Source organism: Antechinus flavipes, chromosome 5 (assembly GCF_016432865.1).
Source record: "Antechinus flavipes isolate AdamAnt ecotype Samford, QLD, Australia chromosome 5, AdamAnt_v2, whole genome shotgun sequence".
NCBI classification, from domain to species: domain Eukaryota; kingdom Metazoa; phylum Chordata; class Mammalia; order Dasyuromorphia; family Dasyuridae; genus Antechinus; species Antechinus flavipes.
In genome coordinates, this window is record NC_067402.1 from 40,356,473 (window position 1) to 40,375,243 (window position 18,771).

The window sequence follows — 18,771 nt, forward strand, 5'->3', positions numbered from 1 at the left end:
ACATATAATGTCCATTTTCTGTCTTTATGTTTTTCCACTGCCTTTCTTTTCAGGCCTAGAGTGCACTCCTTGCTCATTAATTTCCTTCAAAGATTGGCTCAAGTCTCCTCCCCCTCCCAAGGAAACATAGCCCCTTCCTATCTATTTTGTATTTACTTTTCATTGGATGTACTATATCCTTCTCAATGTTATACTCTCTTTGAGAACAAGGTCAGTTTTATTTCCTTCTTTGTAGCCTTAGTATATAGTCTATTGCAAGGCACACAGTAGGTGCTTAATAAATGCTTATATAACTTGAATATTTTTCTTAAAATGTGATGCAGACCTGACTTCTATATTCCTAAGGTGGGCTGCCTAAAATAGAAGGACTGGACCATTCTGGACACAACTCTTCTGCCGAAATAGATTCTAAATTTCAAATGGACTAACAGGGGAAGGAATTGGGAAATAGGGCCTAATTCTGTAACTGATCATGCTGCTGCAGTTAGACTGCGGGTCATCAGGTGGCAGCAGAGAGGCAGATTAAATGCTCTGAATAATGGCAAACAGCAGGGTCTGGCTTTTTTGAGGCTCCTAATAGAACCTAAGATTTACTAAGAGTCAACCTCCTGAAGTCGGGGTCTCTACCCGGAGAGTGTGATACAGGCACTTTGGATGTGTGTGTGTGTGTGTGTGTGTGTGTGTGTGTGTGTGTGTGTGAGACAGAAGTGGGAGAAAGAGGCTGTGTGGGGCGTACAAGTTATTAACTAGGCATCTGTAAAATGGGAATAACAGCATCTACTTCCCAGGGTGGTTGTGAGGATCAAATGAGATAATAATTGAAAAGAACTTTGCATCTAGTGCCTAAGAAATAAATGCTATGTAAATATTAAATGTTGTGGTTGTTGAATTATTATTAAATGATTACCATGGTGGATGTGGCAGAAAACTGAAAATAAGCTGAGTGTATGGTGTAGCTTTCCTACAGTCTCAGTCTGTCTAAGGTAGTAAAATATATACATATACATGAAATTACTTTCTCTAAGACATAGATTCTTAATTTGGGGTCCATGAACTATATTTCAAAATAACCAGTCTCCCTTATAAGTCTATGTATCTTACTCTGTGCACTGGAGAATGATCCTGAGATATTTCACACTGTCAAAGAGGTCCCTGGGATAAAACAAGTTAAGTACCTCTGCTACTGCTGATATGTTTTTTAATAAGAGACAAAATTATTAATCTGTCAGCATGGGAAATATTTTGGTTGAAAACTTTTTTTGTTTGCTTTATGAAGAGGAGGAGAAATTTTCTCTTAAGGAATTTAGTGGAATGCCTCCTAAGAAGCAAAGACATAGTTATAACAGCTATGCTTAAAACTGTCCTTTTTTTACAGTCTTCCTTAATATTAGCTTTCATGCATAGTCTAAAGCACGATAGAATAACAACCGCTTGTTTGGCCACTTTTATTGGAAGAAAAGCCCAGATATCTGTATATTTCTGTTAAACATAAATATAATACCACGTTATGAACATCCACTGTAATCTAATAATACCTCAAGCCTTACTTCTGAAAACAACAAGCTTTTATAAAAATTAAGTATGAAAAAAATGATTTCTATTTCAAAACTAATCAGAATATAATTCATCAATAAAATGAAATACATAATTAAAAAGCTTTTTTATTTAAACCCTGGTGCTGGCCTCTCGTCACAGGACAATGCTCTAAATGAACAAATCTGATCACAAGACCACAATGTCCTACTAAGGACTGAGAAAAACAAATTAGTACACTAGACACAACAGAGCTGATGGCTGAGGGGAAGGGAGGGCAAAAAAGTGGTTTCACTGAAATCTACCAAAGCTTTAAGAGCTATTTTTGGTTTCTGAACTTTCTTCCCTATTCTAAATGTTACTGCAACTGCCATCCCGTCACCACCATCTCCCTCCCAGGACATCTCACATATTCCCTCAAGCTACAAGACCAAGTTGGTATTTTCTGAATAATATCAACAGGGACAAAAAAAGCAATTCATGCCGGAAAAAATTTATGCTTTGTTATTATTTTTTTTTTTTGGGGGGGGGGGGGAGAACGAGATTCACACACAATAAGTGATCTCAGAAATGCCTCTTTGCTGCCAATTTCCTTTCCTCTTCTGTCTAGTTGAATTCTACTCATCCTTTAAGGCTCAGCTCCTGAAACACCTCCTCTGTGAAGCTTTCTTGGATTCACTTAGTAGTCCTGCCCTCAGGCTATCCACTTCCTCACATCCCTACTTCATACAAATTTGCTCTCTATTAGAAGCTATCTTTACCCCTACATTACCTATCCCCTTTAGTTCAATCAAAGCTTCAGTTTTTTCAGTGTGGCTATCTCAAGTGGATAATAACAAGAATGAACTTGATCATATGATTAAAGCAATTCCCATTAAAACATGAATGAGTAATAGGGATAGAGATTAGAAAAAAGTGATAGAGTGTGTGCTAAATATTTTTTAGGCTTATTGCAAGCTAAGAGAATGTAACAGCTAGAAAGGACCTGGGCATATAGGCTTGTATTCACGATTGCTATCTAAACAAGTGTTTTTCCATTGCATAATGCTGCTTTCTAAGAAGGCAGAACATTTTCAATGTGAAAGAATATGCTCTAAATGAAACCTAAGATGTAACAATCAGACAATACATTTAAACTCACCTCCTTTTGGTAAGCTAGTCCAGCTTCATATAATTTAATAAAGAGGTACTGGGTCCACTTGTAATAATCTGGCAAACAAGTAGTTACTTCCTAAAAAGGGAAGGAAAAAAAAAAAGGTATAGACTACTGCAAACGATTTTTTTCATGATGATCTACCAACCTTGCAATTAGTTTCTAAAAATCAATCAACCCACTTTAATGTTGATCAACCTATGAAATTTTCATTAATTCAACCTACATCTAAGCCAATTTTATCCTGAGAAGATGCTGCTTTTTAAATGCCACCTTTCTTTCCCCAGAATATATTCCATAAGGATGAACACAAAAACATGCTAATTTTTAAAAGCAATTAGCAAGTAAGAGAACAAACACGAATCCCCTCTGAATCACATGATGGAAAATTAAATTTGGCCATTTTTTTTGGTTACCACAAAACACATTTTGAGGCTTATCAGTCTGTGTAGAACCTGCTCATTTACAAGGCAATAATACATGAAACCAGCATCAAAAGCAGGAGGAAAATGTATTTCTTTGAGTATTATTCTTATTTTGAAAACAGGCACTGTATTTGTATTAACTAACTGGATCCCTAATAGCTCCTTTAGACTCATTATGTTCCATTATGTTAGTCTGGCTGTCCTCCACTCTTACTAATAGGTACTCAAATGCATTATTAAATGTAATGGAAAAAATAATGGACCATGGAGCAAATTATGTTTCTAATTCTAAATGAAGTACTAACATCATTTTAAAACCTTTTCTTCTGAAAACATTATTTTTAAGCCTATCCTTTTAAAATAAATTACTGAAAAAAGTAATCTAAGTCTAAATGTGTTGAACAGAGGTACAAAAGCAACAATATTTCAAAAAACCATGACTTTTTACTTCCTTAATGTTCTTGATGAACTTAAAGAAATTTAAAGAACAACACTGACACTAGTGACGTGCTTTTATTTGGCATTGAATTTGAGAAGTAATCCAAATTGTTTTATCCTGATGGAGTTTTGTTAAAATTAAAATAACTGCTACCACTGGAATAATAATCGCCATAGAATCAAGGCTACAGGTGACCCAAAGGACAATGCAAAGATACAGGTTGGCATAAGTAGGCTGCACTGTATTTCCAATGGTGCACAATTAGTTTACATAAAGGATTTTTTCCAGGAGATATACGATTGGCAAAGACAGTAGGTTGGCAAGGAATAACAAGTACCTAGCTTGAGTGAAGTGCTGTCTTGGAACCCAGGAACTGTTCAAAGACCTAGGGAAAGGCTTTCAGCACCTTGGAAAGATCCTTTGAAAGTATTTATCTCGCAGGAAAAGAAAGTTGGGACCTTCAGTCAGTGAAAGGAATATTCATATCAGTAAGATCACAAATCCATTAAAGCACTAAATATAGTATTCTTAACTAGAAGGAGCTAGGAATAAAAATAAGCAAATGCTTAGCTGTACAAATGAAAAGAAGCTCTTTTAAGACAGTGGGGAGCAAGGAAGGGAGGGAAGAAACTGTCCTCAAGTCAGTTCCATCTCTTCAATGAATTGTTATACTGGATATACTTATTTTATAAACATTCACTGGTACAATTTTAATTTAAAATATCCTTGAGTGTCAAGTATATATGGCGGAAGAAGTCTAATGTTTATTCTTGTACAAATGATAGAAAGTTTCACTAATTGCTTGAGAGCAGCAATCTGGGTTGAGGTAAAAACTCAGTGAGAAAAAACAAACCTCACTAAGAATTGTTTTAAAAACTTCAAATTATCAAAAAAAAAAAAAAAAGGGGTTGGGGAGGGGGGCAATGCAACATCATGTGCCCATAGTTCATGTGGTAACAGAATAGAAAGAATTCAGATCTACAGATGATAGGTGGGTTTCCAAATCCCATTTCATCATTTACGATGGTAGATGGGGCCAATTTGATCAGGATCAGGGAGTTGGGATTAGATCTAAAGGACAAATGGGAGAGAGTACTGTGTGGGGATTAACTGCATGAAAGAAGATTGGGATAGGTAATTACTGGACGATACATCCAAGATTGATTAGGAAGAAGGAGGGGGCAAACAGTGAGAGCAGAGATTTCAAAAATTCAATCCTCAGTCTCTATGTGGCTCATAACACTTGAGTGCAGTCTAAATCATGGAGCCTATCTGGTTATAATGTATTGCTATATTAATAATAATAAAAATATATAAAGATGTGTTGTTTTTTAAATCAATATGTAGCTCAGAGAAACATTTATGTAAGAGTTCTATCTGCTTTTCATACTCCTAAGTTAGAGGGTTAAGATAACATGTGTAGAGAGGATGAAGAGGACCAATACTAAGATGGTGGTGATTGTGGAAAAGTGCAGGAAGCATTGAATGCCTATGCTACGGACTACAAGACGCAATTTACTTCATATATGCAGTAAATAGGAATATAAGCAACAGTATTATTTTCTCATACTATTTAAATACTATATATAATGTATTAATGAAAACATTGTTTCATGAGAGCAATTTCTTTTGGGGGGGGCTAATTTCTGTGGTACAAGTATAGTGTTTACCATTTATTGGTACCACAATCATTTGTTACTGAGTGCTGTAACAAAAGAAATTTCAAAGATGTTACAAGACTATGAAAAATATTCTAACCTATACTCAAATTTCACAATGATCTCCCGAAGTATAAAAAAATTAGCAGTTTAACTGTTTTAAGTTGCATCCAATTCTTCATGACCTCTTTTTGGAGTTTTCTTGGCAAAGATACTGGAGTGGTCTGCCATTTCTTTCCCCAGCTCATTTTATAGATGAGAAAACTAAGGCAAACAGGGTGAAGTGATCTGGTCTTTCTGATTTCAGGCCCAATATTCTATCCATTGTGCTAAAATAGATACTGCTTCTGTGTATTTGCTGGAGAACATTCTTCCTTTATAAAGCTTTGGTTTTGGTTAAGAATAGTTAGCAAACATGTTTAACCTATGTTGAATTGCTTGCTATCTATGGTAGGGGTAGGATAGAAGGAGGGAGAAAAATTTGGAACATGAGCTTTTGCAAAAGTAAATGTTGACAACTATCTTTGCATGAATTTGGAAAAAATAAAAAGTTATTAAATTTTAAAAATTAAAAAAAAATAGCAGATGGATAAGGAGAATAAAGAAAAAAAGACATTCCATAAAGGTGAGGGAAAGCATGGAGAAAAAGAAGATCTTGACACAGAAGCCCTGAAAAAAGAAAAGCTCCAAGCAAACCAAATCTTGGGCTTATTGGTAGAAGAAAAAGAAAATTATCTGTGGCAGAATCACATTGCGCTCCACTTCAGCCAAATCTCAGGAAGGTCCAAAGAGAGATGAACACACACACACACACACACACACACACACACACACACACACACACGAGTTGTATATACAGATGTAACTTATCCAACAGGGAAATTGGAGGAGAAGAGAGATGATTAAAGGGAAGGTAAGTTAAGGGAGGCGATAGAAACAAAATAGACTTCTGAGGAGGAAAAAGATAAAAAAGAGAGGACAAACAGAAGAAAATAGGATGAAAGGAAACCTACAGTTATAATCATAACTTTTAGTGTGAATGAGATGAGTTCACTTATAAAATGGAAGCAGACAGCAGAATGGATCAGAAACCAGATCCATTTTAAAAAAAAATATGACTAATTTTTTAAAAATATGACTAATATGGAAATATCTTTTGTATAATTTCATACATATAATTGATAGTATATTGCTTGCTTTTTCAGTAGGTATGGGAGAGAAGAAGAGAATTTAGAACTCAAAATTTAAAAAGCAAAGGCTATTAACAATAAATATATTGAAATATAAAAAAATAAAGAGAAGGAAGGTGAATTTCTGGTAGGAAGAACAAGAGTAAAAGCTTAGGAGATGTAATGAATATGATATATTTCAGGGTAAGGAAATAAGCCTAATTGTAATAAAGGGTCAGCTGATTTAAGAAATATGAGAGATAAGTTTAGATGAATAAGATGAAAAGCCCTGTGGATCATGATGGTGACTCTGGCCTCTATTCTATAAAATAGAGTTACTGGAGACTTTTGAAGAGCAAAATAATCAGTTGAAAGATAATAGACAACTGATTAAGGAATAGGGTACTTAATCCAGAGCTAGGAAGTCAAGATTAGGAGATCTTAGTTCCTGACTGATATCCAGGCAGGAACTGAGAAGGGATTGGATGGGTACAGTAGCAGTGAGAATTGATAGAACAGATATGATACATGAGACATATATACAAAATATGAGATATGAGACTTTTCAAGGAAAGAATGGCTATAACTGGAGATATCAAATAAAGGAGATGAAAAAGCTGTGTAGGGATTTTCTAATATGCTATTGGGGAGAAAGGTCCCCTTTTTTTGCTTTAAAAAAACCATATCCTTAAACTTTTTAAAAAACATTTTTTAATTAAAGCTCTTTATTTTCAAAACACATGCATATAGTTTTCAACATTTACCCTTGCAAAACCTTGTGTTCCAAATTTTTTTCTCCCTCTCTTCCCTTCATCCCCTTCCCTAGATGGCAAGTATTCTAACATGTTAAATATGTGCAATTCTTCTATACGCATTTCCACAATTATCATGATGTACAAGAAAAATCAGATTAAAAAGGGAAAAAATGAGAAAGAAAACAAAAACCAAGCAAACAACCAAAAAAAAAGTGAAAATACTATGTTGTGATCCACACTCAGTCCCCATAGTCCTCTCTCCTACAAATTCTTAAAACAAAAAGATTCAAGAATAGGATAAAGCACCACAGCTGGAAAGTTGTTTTACTTAGTTTCCATGTCAATCTAATTCATTTAAACTGAAAACACTACCCTTCCAGCCACACCACAAACACAATCTGATCAACACACCAACCACTGTCTATGCTGGGACTCCTGCTGCCCACAACAGTCAAAGGCAGGAGTAATTATCACATCAATCCATAAAATATTACAATGAAATGATCAGTTAAGTCAAATATTCCAGAAATTCTTCTAAGCAACATTTTTCATTGCCATTTTTTATCTTTATTTAAAAAAAATAACTTACATTAAAGCAACATTATGATTATTGAAAAAACGCAGGTAATTCAAAGTTATGGCTGTAAAGAAGCTGTGATTCAGCCACATCCCAAATATACATAAAAAAGGCATTAAATGGCTTCCAGTGCCATATAAATTGCTGTCAAACTGCCAAGAAACCAAATTTATAAATGTAAGAACTCTGAAGTATACATTCTTCTCCCCTGAAATTCTACCTTTCAAAAATATATTAGATTATATCTTACAATAATTTTAAACATTAAATATATCACTAAGCCAAACTGAGACAATGAAAAGATATTTTCTCCCAAAACACAACCATGGGGATGCAGGTGGAAATCAGAGATCTGGGTTCTTGTCTCTGCTCTGCTCTCGGCCCCCTTGCCAGGCTTCAGTGTCAGTTTGGAAAAAGAGGAGTTTGACTTTTAAGCTCCCTTTTGGTGATCTTGAGAGAAAGCCTGTGACAGTCTCTAAGTCATGCAGCTTTAATGCCAGGGACAGGGGTGAAATTTAAAAAAACAACCAAATTTTGTCGGGGTTCTCTCAGCACAATGATCCAGTAATGCAAAGGCCTAGAAGTCAGCTGACTCCAGACACCTGCCTAATTCATTCTGAGCGTCGAAAATGAGACTGTAAGCTCTAAAGAGGGTCTTGTGCTCTTTATTATCTTTGGACCTCCAGCATTAGGATTTTTAAAAAATTTAACTGAAAGATTAAAATGGTGGCAAAATCTACTTTCATTATTAAAACTAAACTAAAGAAACAAAACTAGAGTATTTTAGCTTCTGGCTGATAAATCACATCTCCAAACCTGGAAGGAATCTTTAAAATCATCTAGCTTCATGCTCTCATTTTACAGATAAAGAAACTAGGCCTTACACAGATAAAAGGAGTGGATAAGGCCATAGAAGTAAATCTGGGGCACAAACAAGACTGGATCACTCAGGTGCTCCATGCAGAGGGCTGAAACTCCAAAAAGGTATGCTTGAATCTGACAACTGAACAATTAAGGTTAATTACCTATTTGATGTGAGACAATGACTCTATTAGCATGTTTAGATAAATGGCTCTTCTCAATGTAGGGGCTTGCTGAATGCTTGGTGTTAAGATAATCAGAGGCAAGGATTAGAGGGCAGAGGGAGAGGGGCCAGAGGCACTTGGGGCAGGATGAGGAGGAGAGAGGTTGGTGATTCCGGACTCCAGAATTCAAGATTCTGCTTGCCTGCCTCCTTCACTTCTCCCCCTAAAGACCAAGGACTTTAATTCATCCTGACTCTGGCTGACCTCAAGGCCTCCAGTGAGCTAGCCTGCACTTTATAGCTCTTGATTTTTAATTTAATACTTTTTCCATGCTACACGGTAGTTAGATTTTTTAAGTGAATCCTAGTGGAAGCTTGGCTGAACATTCCCTACTCTATCAACTCAATTCTGTTTAAGATGTGTTTGTTATGGGAACAAAAGAGGACTTACTATCAACTTCTCTCTTTAGCACATAGCTCAGTGGCCCAGATTCCATGGATAGTCACTTGAGTTGTTCATGCATTTCAGTCATGTCCAATTTTCCATGACCCCATCTGGGGTTTTCTTGACATAGATACTAGGCTGGTTTGCCATTTCCCTCTCCAATTCCAGGTGAGGAAACTGAGGCAGAGAGGGTTACGTGACTCACTCGGGGTAACACAGCTTCTAAATGCTGATCCCAGAGTTGAAGTCAGGAAGACAAGCCTTCTAGACTCCAGGGCCAGCACACTACCCCCTACAGTACCTCGTTCTTCCCATTTGCCAAAGAGGATAGAAAATATTCTTCCTGATAATCCAAGGCACAGGAAAAGAAAAAGAGATAAGAGGTGGGATGTCAGGATGGAAAAGATTTAGAAAACGGTAGCTTTTCAAAATGCTGTTTTCCTGTTTTGGAGTTGGTATTTTTGAGCAAACTGGTCAACATAGAAATAGAGATCAAAACAGGGAGAGGAAGAGTATGGAGTGGGCAAACTGGAGGTAACTAGGGGTCCCTGAAGGCGCAGACTCAGGAAGTTCTGGAGGCTAGAGGAGGCCAGAGTCTGTTCAGGATGCTGGGTGCCTGGGATGTGTCTCAGTCACCACCTGTGATAACTCACCCCAAAGAGGCACATTCCAGACTGTTACTCTTCTCGGAAAATGCTCATCAGAAATGAAACTGACATTTAAAAGAATTCTAGCTCCAAAAGAACAAACATCCCCAGAGAAGTCTGTTCCCAGATCAGTGAATACCTAAAATCAGTCACAGCCATCCCTTCTTACCACCACAATTCCACCAACGTTAGCTTGCCCGTCAAAAGTAATGCCTTATCTCCTCTCCATCTCCCCCCCCTCCCTATCTTTCTCCCCAAAGCCAACATATTGGTTAAGTCAGCCATGGAACAGCCCTGGATTTGGAAAAACAAATAAGGTAAGGAAGGTTAGCAAAATACTGCACATGACTGTTTCTAATGACAAGGTATCAACTCCCACCTATCAGTAATGTCACAGAGACATTAAAACAATGAGGCTCTGGGAGAGAAAAGGGGGAAAAATTCACATATCTTTTGTCACTTTAACTTTTAAAATGAACTTACATAATATGTATTTTTGTCATTTGCTCCTTATTGTAACCGATTAAAAGAAGGCACACAATAATGGCCTTGTTTCTCCTCCGCCCCCTTTCCCCCATTCTCTAGCTGAATTTTGAGAGGCTTTAGTGGAGGTGTTCTCAAAACACATCACAAAGGCCTGCATTAAATATGAAAATAGAAAGCTGCCTTAGGGATCCTTACTGATTTTTTTTTTAACCTTCAGTATTTATCTGATTTTTCTCCTTTGGTTATAGTTCAAGGTTTCCATCCACAGCACTAGATCTGTGGGTTGTGGTGGAGGATAGAAAAAAGGAAATATGTACGTCATTGCCAGATTAGAAGAAATATGACTGCCTGTATGAGGCCATATGCACTAAATTATCACCATAACCCTCCTGAAATGAAAAAGGGAAGTCTGAAATGCCATGGAACACTTAGAAACAAATACTTTGGTGCTATATAAGTTATCTGGGTACAACTGAGGGCAATGCATTCTTTTAGCAGAGTTACAAAGGGTACCAATTAGCCCACCATAAATGTTTAACAAATTAGCAAATAATTTTCTTTATCATGTGGTCTAAAGGAATTTCAACAACTATTTATTAGATAACTACCATCCTTTCAGACACTGGTGATTGCTCACATTTTTCCTATTCAAGCCTACTTCCCAATTTGTCCTCAAGGTGAGTAGTCAAGTGTTCTCAGAGGAAAACAATAAAAAACTCCACTTCATAGATACACTCATTTACTTAACCAAACCACCTATATTTAAGCCATCTAATATCTGATTTGTAGCAATCCTATTTGCCCCAAAAGCCAGATATTCTGAGTACTTTATTTCCTAAAAATATTCTGGACAGAACCCATGGAATTTCCAATGATCTGGGTCTCTGAGTGATGGGGTGAGAAATAATTTAAGTGCTACCAAGAAGACGGGGAAGTTAGGAGCTAAAGAATGAAGAGGTAAAAACGTCCAAGTCCAGGCCTGGCTCTGAATCTGTGTCAGAGACCGTTGAAACAAGCATCTCAAGTGACCAAGGTCACTGGACTGGATGGAAGGAGCCATCACTGTGATCAAGAGCCATCCCTTCATTGGACAGAGGAAGAAACAGGCAGAAAGCTGATAAGTGCCTTGGCCATTGTCCCAGACGAGACAGATAGTTGAACTGCAATTTTAAACTAGCTTCTCTGACTCCAAATCTAACTGCCTATCACATGGTGCCGATATACACTTACTAAATTTCAGATAAATCTTTTAAACACACTTAAGGAACTCACCTGGCGAACTCTAGGGTGTTGTTGTTTTTAACTAAAAAAAAAAGACTTTCATGGAAGACCTCAAAAACAAATTTTCATTTCTGTCTTAAGGAAATACTTTGGTGACTTTGTAATTTCATTCTGAGTTTTCTTTAAATAGGGTTATAACTGTGGTTGAAAAGGTTGAAAATCATGCATCTGGACTGGAGGATTCAAGAAAGCATGGAAGTACATGATTTTAGAGGAACACTACTAATTGATTCCTAGAGCTTTTATCTCAACAAAGAACTAATCAACCAAATCAGAGTATTTTTGTTGTGCTGTCCTTGCTGTTTTGATGAGGTAATTGGGATTAGGAGCCCCATTTGAAGCCAGGTCCTCCTGACTCCAGGGCCAGTACTCTATCCACTGTGCACTCAGTTACCCTAACCAAAGCAGATTTTTAAAAACTCACAGAGGTGAGAAGGAAACATGGGCAAGTACCTGAGAATAAATACAAACAAGGGGCACAGTCAGGGCCACAGACAGTATGTGAAACACTGGGGGTACAAAGAAAGTCCCCAAAGTTACCTTGTTCTCAAGGAATGTTCATTTTAATGGGGGAAACAATACAGTGGGGGCATTTGAGCTGAATCAAACAAATGGAAGAAAGTGAAGGAGCTGAGCATTCCAAATAACCCCACTAGACAGCCACTGCAAAGGCATGATAGTGAGAGATGGACTGCTGTGTTGGAGGAATTACAAATGGGCCAGTGGAGTTAGAACTCAGGTGTGAGGGGAGTAATGATGATGGAGCCTGGAGAGACAGGAAAAGTTCAGCAGTCAAGTCATATCAGACCCGAAGATTATGGGGAGCCAGTGCAGCCCATAGAGCACGGGAGCCATACTCTTGAGAGGAACCGACAATCTGGCAACAGACCAGATGTGGAGAGAACTGGAGTGAGGAGGTTGGGGTTTCGTCCCAGGGGAACCGATGGTCACAAGGATGCTCAGGAGAGGAAGGACCATGAGTTCTGTTCCGGTTTGCAACACCCCTGGGACATCAGTTGCGGCTGCGTGATGGCGGGGCATTTGGATTGGAGAATCATCCGCATGGGAACAATTGCCATGCTTCCGAGAGGCAGGAGGTAACCAAATCCAATAGTCTGGACAGCATGGTGAAGGCAGGAGAGGATAAACTCTGAGAGGCTCCCTGTGGTCAGTGGGCAGGCCGAGGATTAAGCACCAGGGAAAGAACCCGAGAAGAGCTGGTCAGAGAAGATGCAGGGAAAGCTGAACAAAAGCCGAGGAGAAAGTCATCCCCAGTGCCCAAGTCTGGGATGCAAGGACACTAGGAGGGAGCAGCCTCGGCTGAATGTGGGGACCAGAAACCAAGCTGCAGGTATGAGTGAGCAGAGGTGGGGTATAGGGCAGGATGGGAAATAAAGGGAAACCCGCTACATGTGTGTGTGAGGAATAGGAGGGAATGTGTGTAACTTGTAGCTGAAGCCCTTCCCCCCATAATCAGAATGCCAAACCGGGAGGCTACAGGCCAGTGGGAGTTTGCTTTTATATCCCTCAAGCATCTAGAACTAAGGGCTCAATAAATCCTCATTGAATAAATCCAAATGAGAATTATACATATTTTCTAGAACTTTAGGATATTTAAAAAACCAAAAACAATAAGGCAGTAGCTTAGGCAATTTTTACAAATAATTTAAGGTTGCCAGTGTTCTTTTCAGGGTAATTAATGCACAGCCTGATTTTTTTTTTTTTTTGATAATCACAATGTATATTTTATTAAAAAAAAAACCAATGAATGCAATATTAAAAATAAGTAATAAAGACAAAGAAATAAGTAAAATAGCCTGATATTTTTCTGAGAAAATAACTACTTTTTTCAAAAATGATTTTGCTTAAAGAGAAGATTACTTTTATGTTAAAAGATTCAGCTACAAAAACATAAATATGAGTATTTATATATATAGATATCTTAAAACACACACACACACAACATATAGCTGAAAGCTTTTTCTTTTAAAACCTCAGGCTATGGATAAAGTTGAAATTTAATTTAAATGGTATGCTTTCTCTGTGATTATGGGGCCAATTTAAGGAAGAAATATTAATAAAATTGAAAAGCATATTTGCCATTTTAATACTGGCTCACATTTTCCTTCATTATAATGCAAACTTTATTTTGCATCACAGAAATCCGCAGATTATTTTTTAAGCTGCTTTCCTACGTAATATATCTTAAAATCCGACATTTTTACGGCCATGTGAAAGCTGTTTCCTTTTGCAAACTGTACTAGATTTTGTGAACAACATGTTACCAGACAAGAGACATCTTTCTTAATTTATCACAGTAGGTCTTTGCCAGTTGACAAGATCTCCATCAAGACAGTCTAACAATGTTGACAATTTCTCTAACTAGACAGCTGGGAAAAGGAAACAGTCCTTTAAGACATGGATGATATGTTTGGATTTCAATCTATCATCTGTCTAATTTGGATAGATACTGGCACTTCAGCCACCCAAGTCAAACTCGTTTATTATAATTTTAATTCTTCTGGAAGGAAGTGGACATTTTGCATCTTAAATTTAAAAAAATCAAAAACTCTGGAATAAACAAAACTAGAGCTATATGAAGCAAATTTTCACGCTATTCATCTTCTGGGTCATCTAAATAATGTGAGGGTCATCTGTGAGATTATGAAAAGGATCTAAACACTGAAAAGCAGCAGCATCCATCCATTTAGTTGATAAAAATAACCAGAATGGTGCCCATTACAGGCAAAGCTACTGGCAGCAGAACTGCTGTCCCCAGCCTCATCCCCCACTCCAATACTGGTAGACTGAAGAATAGTATGAGGGGAGTGAACTATGTAGGAAGGCACTGAGAAGGGAGAATGAGAGCAGGAGAAAACAAAGCCTATAGCTCCTAACGCTATGATAAACCAAACAAAAAGCATTTACCGAGAATGGGCAAGGACCCGGGGCCATAATGACACAGGCCTGCACTGATGGCACCCCACACCTCTGGAGAGTGGCCTCTCACAGGCCTGGTGGGAAAGGAATAAAGGCTCCCGAAAACGGCAGGCCATCCTTCCCGGTAATTTAAAAGATTTCCCCCCAAGGAGTGCAGGGAAATATGCAGGACTCACTAACAGTCCAAGAGGAAGGTTGCACAGCCCTTCTCGGCCAGCTATGGGTATCTATTACCACTCAAAGCCCTTGGTCAAGGAGCTTCCATCTCACTCCAGAGGCAGACAAGCTGGATGTTTCCTCAGTCTCAAGGGGCCTCAAGGCTTCTGCATTCCATCTTGGAGGGGAAGAAAACCCTGTCTTTATCCATTTTGCATTTCCACATTTTTTTTTGGTGGAAGAGATGGAGTCAAAATAATCTGCGATTAGGAAGAAATATAAATCTAATATCTATAATGTCTTCTCTTTCCCAGTCCAGGATATCAGAAAGTTTCCAGATTAGCTAATAGTGAGCCTGGATTTGCTGATTTCTGTACTCTACCCCCCTTTTTTTCTTTAAAAAAAAATTTTTTTTTTTTAAAAAGAAATAGTTCTCTGTGAGGAGTAAGAGGAAAATTATAGGTTATGTAAAAGAGACAGAAAAAAATGGGGGGAGGGAAGAGGAAGAGGGAGAATGGTCAAATTTATTTTTTTCAAAAAAAGAGTGACCCTGAGATTGTAGAATAGAAGCTATAACAGTTAAAGGGGGAAATAGTGGGAAGAAGCAAGGACACTTAGGGATCATATATTTTAAAAAAAAACCAAATCCTGAACCTAAGTTTCTAGGAAGTCCAGGGACTAATGAAAGATAAAGTTAAAAAGAGGAGTAGATGTTGAAAGCTTTAGGCCAAAGATAAAATTCTTTTGGATGGGCTTCAAAGGGGAGCTGGAGTCCAAGGAAGCTGATTTAGAAGAATAACGTTTAAAGCAACGAGTTGGATATTCACACCCCCCCCCCCCAATTAAACAACTTCTTGCATCTTTTCTAACTTTGCAGAATCTGCAAACACATTCAGATATTTCCCTCTTTAAAAATAAAATACAACCTTGCCTTAATCCTGTTATTTCCTCAAGCTACAATCTTCTTTCTTCCTCAAACCTCCCAAAATATCAAGAGGAACCAGCTAGAAGTTCAAACTTCACATTATCTTTGACTTTTTCCTATCTTGTATCCTTTGCCCAACTGAGCCACACCATGGCCCATCAATTCTGTATTGATCTTCTCTTCAATGACTCCTTCACCTCAATTCCTATTCTAGCTACTTTTAAAGACTTCCTCCTTTCTCAACTGGACTGTGGTCCTAGCCTCCTAGTCAGGTTTTCTACCTGCAGACAATTGCCTCTCCAAGCCATCCTTCACACCGCTGCCCAGATGGTCTTCCAAATGTACTGAGTCTAAAATCTTCCATCATCTTTCCTGCTGAACAAATCCTGTATTCAAAGACCTTCACATCTGCTTCCAACCAGCCTCTTCTGCCTTATCTCATAACACTTATTCTCTTCCACATGATTTATATTTTAGTCAACAGCATTATTCTTTGTTTTCCTCCTGACTTCCTGCTGCCTTTGCTCACACCATACTCCTTTCCCCATTCTAATGATCTCACCCCATTTTATCTTTTAAGCTTTTTCCTTCTAAGTTGTTGAGTTGAATGAATGAGTGGACCGGACTAACTCCCCTGCTGCACTTTTCTCATTTCAAAACAGCAATAAAAACACAAAATAAATATTTAAAATGGGTAAATCACAGCAAAAGGTCCCAATAAAATGAAAAATATCGTTTAAAAGAAAGTATTTGTAAAAAAGCAAGAGACCAAAATGAAAACTACATTATGTTTAAAGGCACCAAAGACGATGAAACAGCATCAACATAATTGACAATACTTAAATATTAAATACTTATGACGTAGTGAATATAGAAGGGAAGCTGGGTAGTGCAGCAGATAAAATGCTGGGCCCAGAGTCAGGAGGATTCAAGTGCAAATCCAGCTGCAGGCACTTAATGGCTGTGTGATCTTGGGCAAGTCACTTAACTTTTGTCTGCCTCAGTTTCCCCATCTGTCAAACGAGTTGGAGAAGGAAATGGCAAACCCCTCCAACATGTTTGCTTGAAGATCCCAACAGGGTCACAAAGAGTCAGACACAACTGAACAGCAACAAAAGTGGAGAAAGAACTGTTTCAAGATTCAGAGAGAAAGGGCTCCAAGTCTCGCCTTTGACCCATGCTAGCTTTGTGACCAGGCAATTTCTAAGACTATAGCTTCAAGAATAGGTGCCACTTTGCAATAAAGAAAAGAGTTCCTTATTGAAAGTTCTGTCTGCCAGCCAAAGCACAATAAAATGCCAAATATAGATCCATCATACAGTAAAGTAACTGAGTTTGAAAGGAAATGCTGAAATGGGAAGACAGCCATATGGTTTAAGTCATTGATAATAGGAGACTTTAACATTGCTTTTTAAGAATTCAACAAATATATTAGAGAACTAAAAAAAAGGAAATTAAAGATGAATAAAATGTTGGAAAAAGTAGATTCTATAGTTAAATTATGCAGAGAACTAGATGGAAATCTTACAGAGAGTATTCAGTTTCAGGACAGACAAAGAACTTTTATACTTTTATTAAAACTTGATTATGCTCTAGAGCAAAAAGAGATCATGAATAAATATAAAAAGATAGAAAGATTAAAAATATCATTTATAATTCATTATGTAAAAACAATTAAAGTTAGAAACTAAAGAACTTACCCTAAAAAAGAATAAATGAAAGTTCAAATTATAGAAATTATTTAAATTATATAAAAGAGAATGATAATAGTCTGGCAGTATAGCAAAATTTGTGAGTTATAGCTACAGCAATCCTTACAGGAAAAATTATATGTGTGAAAACTTAAATTAATAAAAAAGAAAAAGCAAAGATTAACAAATTGACCATGCGATTAAAAATAGAAACAAAAAAATTAATAATCCTTAAATAAGCAAACATGAGGAAAATTGAAAATTAAAGGAGAAATAAATAGCATCTTAAAAACAAAAAAAAAATCAGTTATTTTGAAAAGATCAATAAAGCATTAGATAATTTGATTTTTAAAAAGAGAGAGGAAAACCCGATTAAGTCCAAAATGATAAGGGAGATATGACAATAAATGGAGAAAAAATAGAAAAATTATCAGAAACTATTATGCCTAATTATATGCTAACACTACAAAAATTTTAATCGAAATAAAGAATATCTACAAAAGTACAAAATATAAAACAGGAAAATGATCCTCTAAACAATGCAATCTCAGTATGAAAAACAAAACAAGTCATAAATGAATTGAAGGAAAATTTTCATAGAACCAGATAATTTAGAAGTAAATTTAATTAAATATTTAAAGAACATAAAATCCCCATATGACCTAAACTATTTTCAAAAACAAAGAAAGATTCTACCAATCTCTTTTGTGACAAATTTGGTACTGATACCTAAACTATAAAAAGATAAAGTAGAGAAAGAGAATTAGAGACATATCACCAATGAAGACTGATGTAAAATTTTTTAATAAAATAAAAAAGAGACTATGGCAGTATATTGAAAAATATTCACAATGACCAATTTAGATTTATTCTAGAAATACAAGGGTGTTCAACATAAGGAGAAAATAATACTTTCAGCAAAATGGCAGGGAACAGAATTAATATAAAAATAATTTGCACTTCTATACATTACTAACAAAAATCCAGGAAAATAGGGAAATATTCAAAATAACAATACAATAAACATCTAGGAGTTAACCTATAAGGAAAAAAAAAAGGGCTTATACAGAAATAATCACCTATCTAAATTAAGTGTCCATAGCTGGGCCATGGTAATATAGAAAAGAAAAGAATATCAAATTAATATATAGAATGAATATTCTACCAATAAAAATATCACTGGTTGTTTGATAAAACTAGACAAAATAATGGCAAAATTCGTATGGGAGAGAGGAAGAGAAATCTTTTATTTTCAATAAATTTTTTGTTGTTGTAGAAGGGAGAAATAGCATTATTAACAGATGTCAAATTGTAAAACAATTTATCAAAGCTATGACATTAGATTAAAAATGGAAAAATAGATCAATGGGATGTACTAGATAAGCAAGATTTTGCTACAAACATGTGTATAATGTTTTCAATAAGCTCATGAACAGATTGAAGGAATTCATCAACCAAGGAAAATCA

At 36.6% G+C, this 18,771-nt stretch overlaps 1 protein-coding gene across 1 annotated transcript in view; it reads right to left on the bottom strand.

Annotated features, from left to right (window-relative positions):
- LARS2 (leucyl-tRNA synthetase 2, mitochondrial) overlaps positions 1 to 18,771 on the bottom strand; it is a 141,539-nt gene that overhangs the window by 80,051 nt on the left and 42,717 nt on the right. Inside the window, exon 6 of the mRNA XM_051961079.1 lies at positions 2,675 to 2,764. Within this exon, the coding sequence (XP_051817039.1) occupies positions 2,675 to 2,764 (90 nt within the window). The remainder of the gene's footprint in view (positions 1 to 2,674; positions 2,765 to 18,771) is intronic.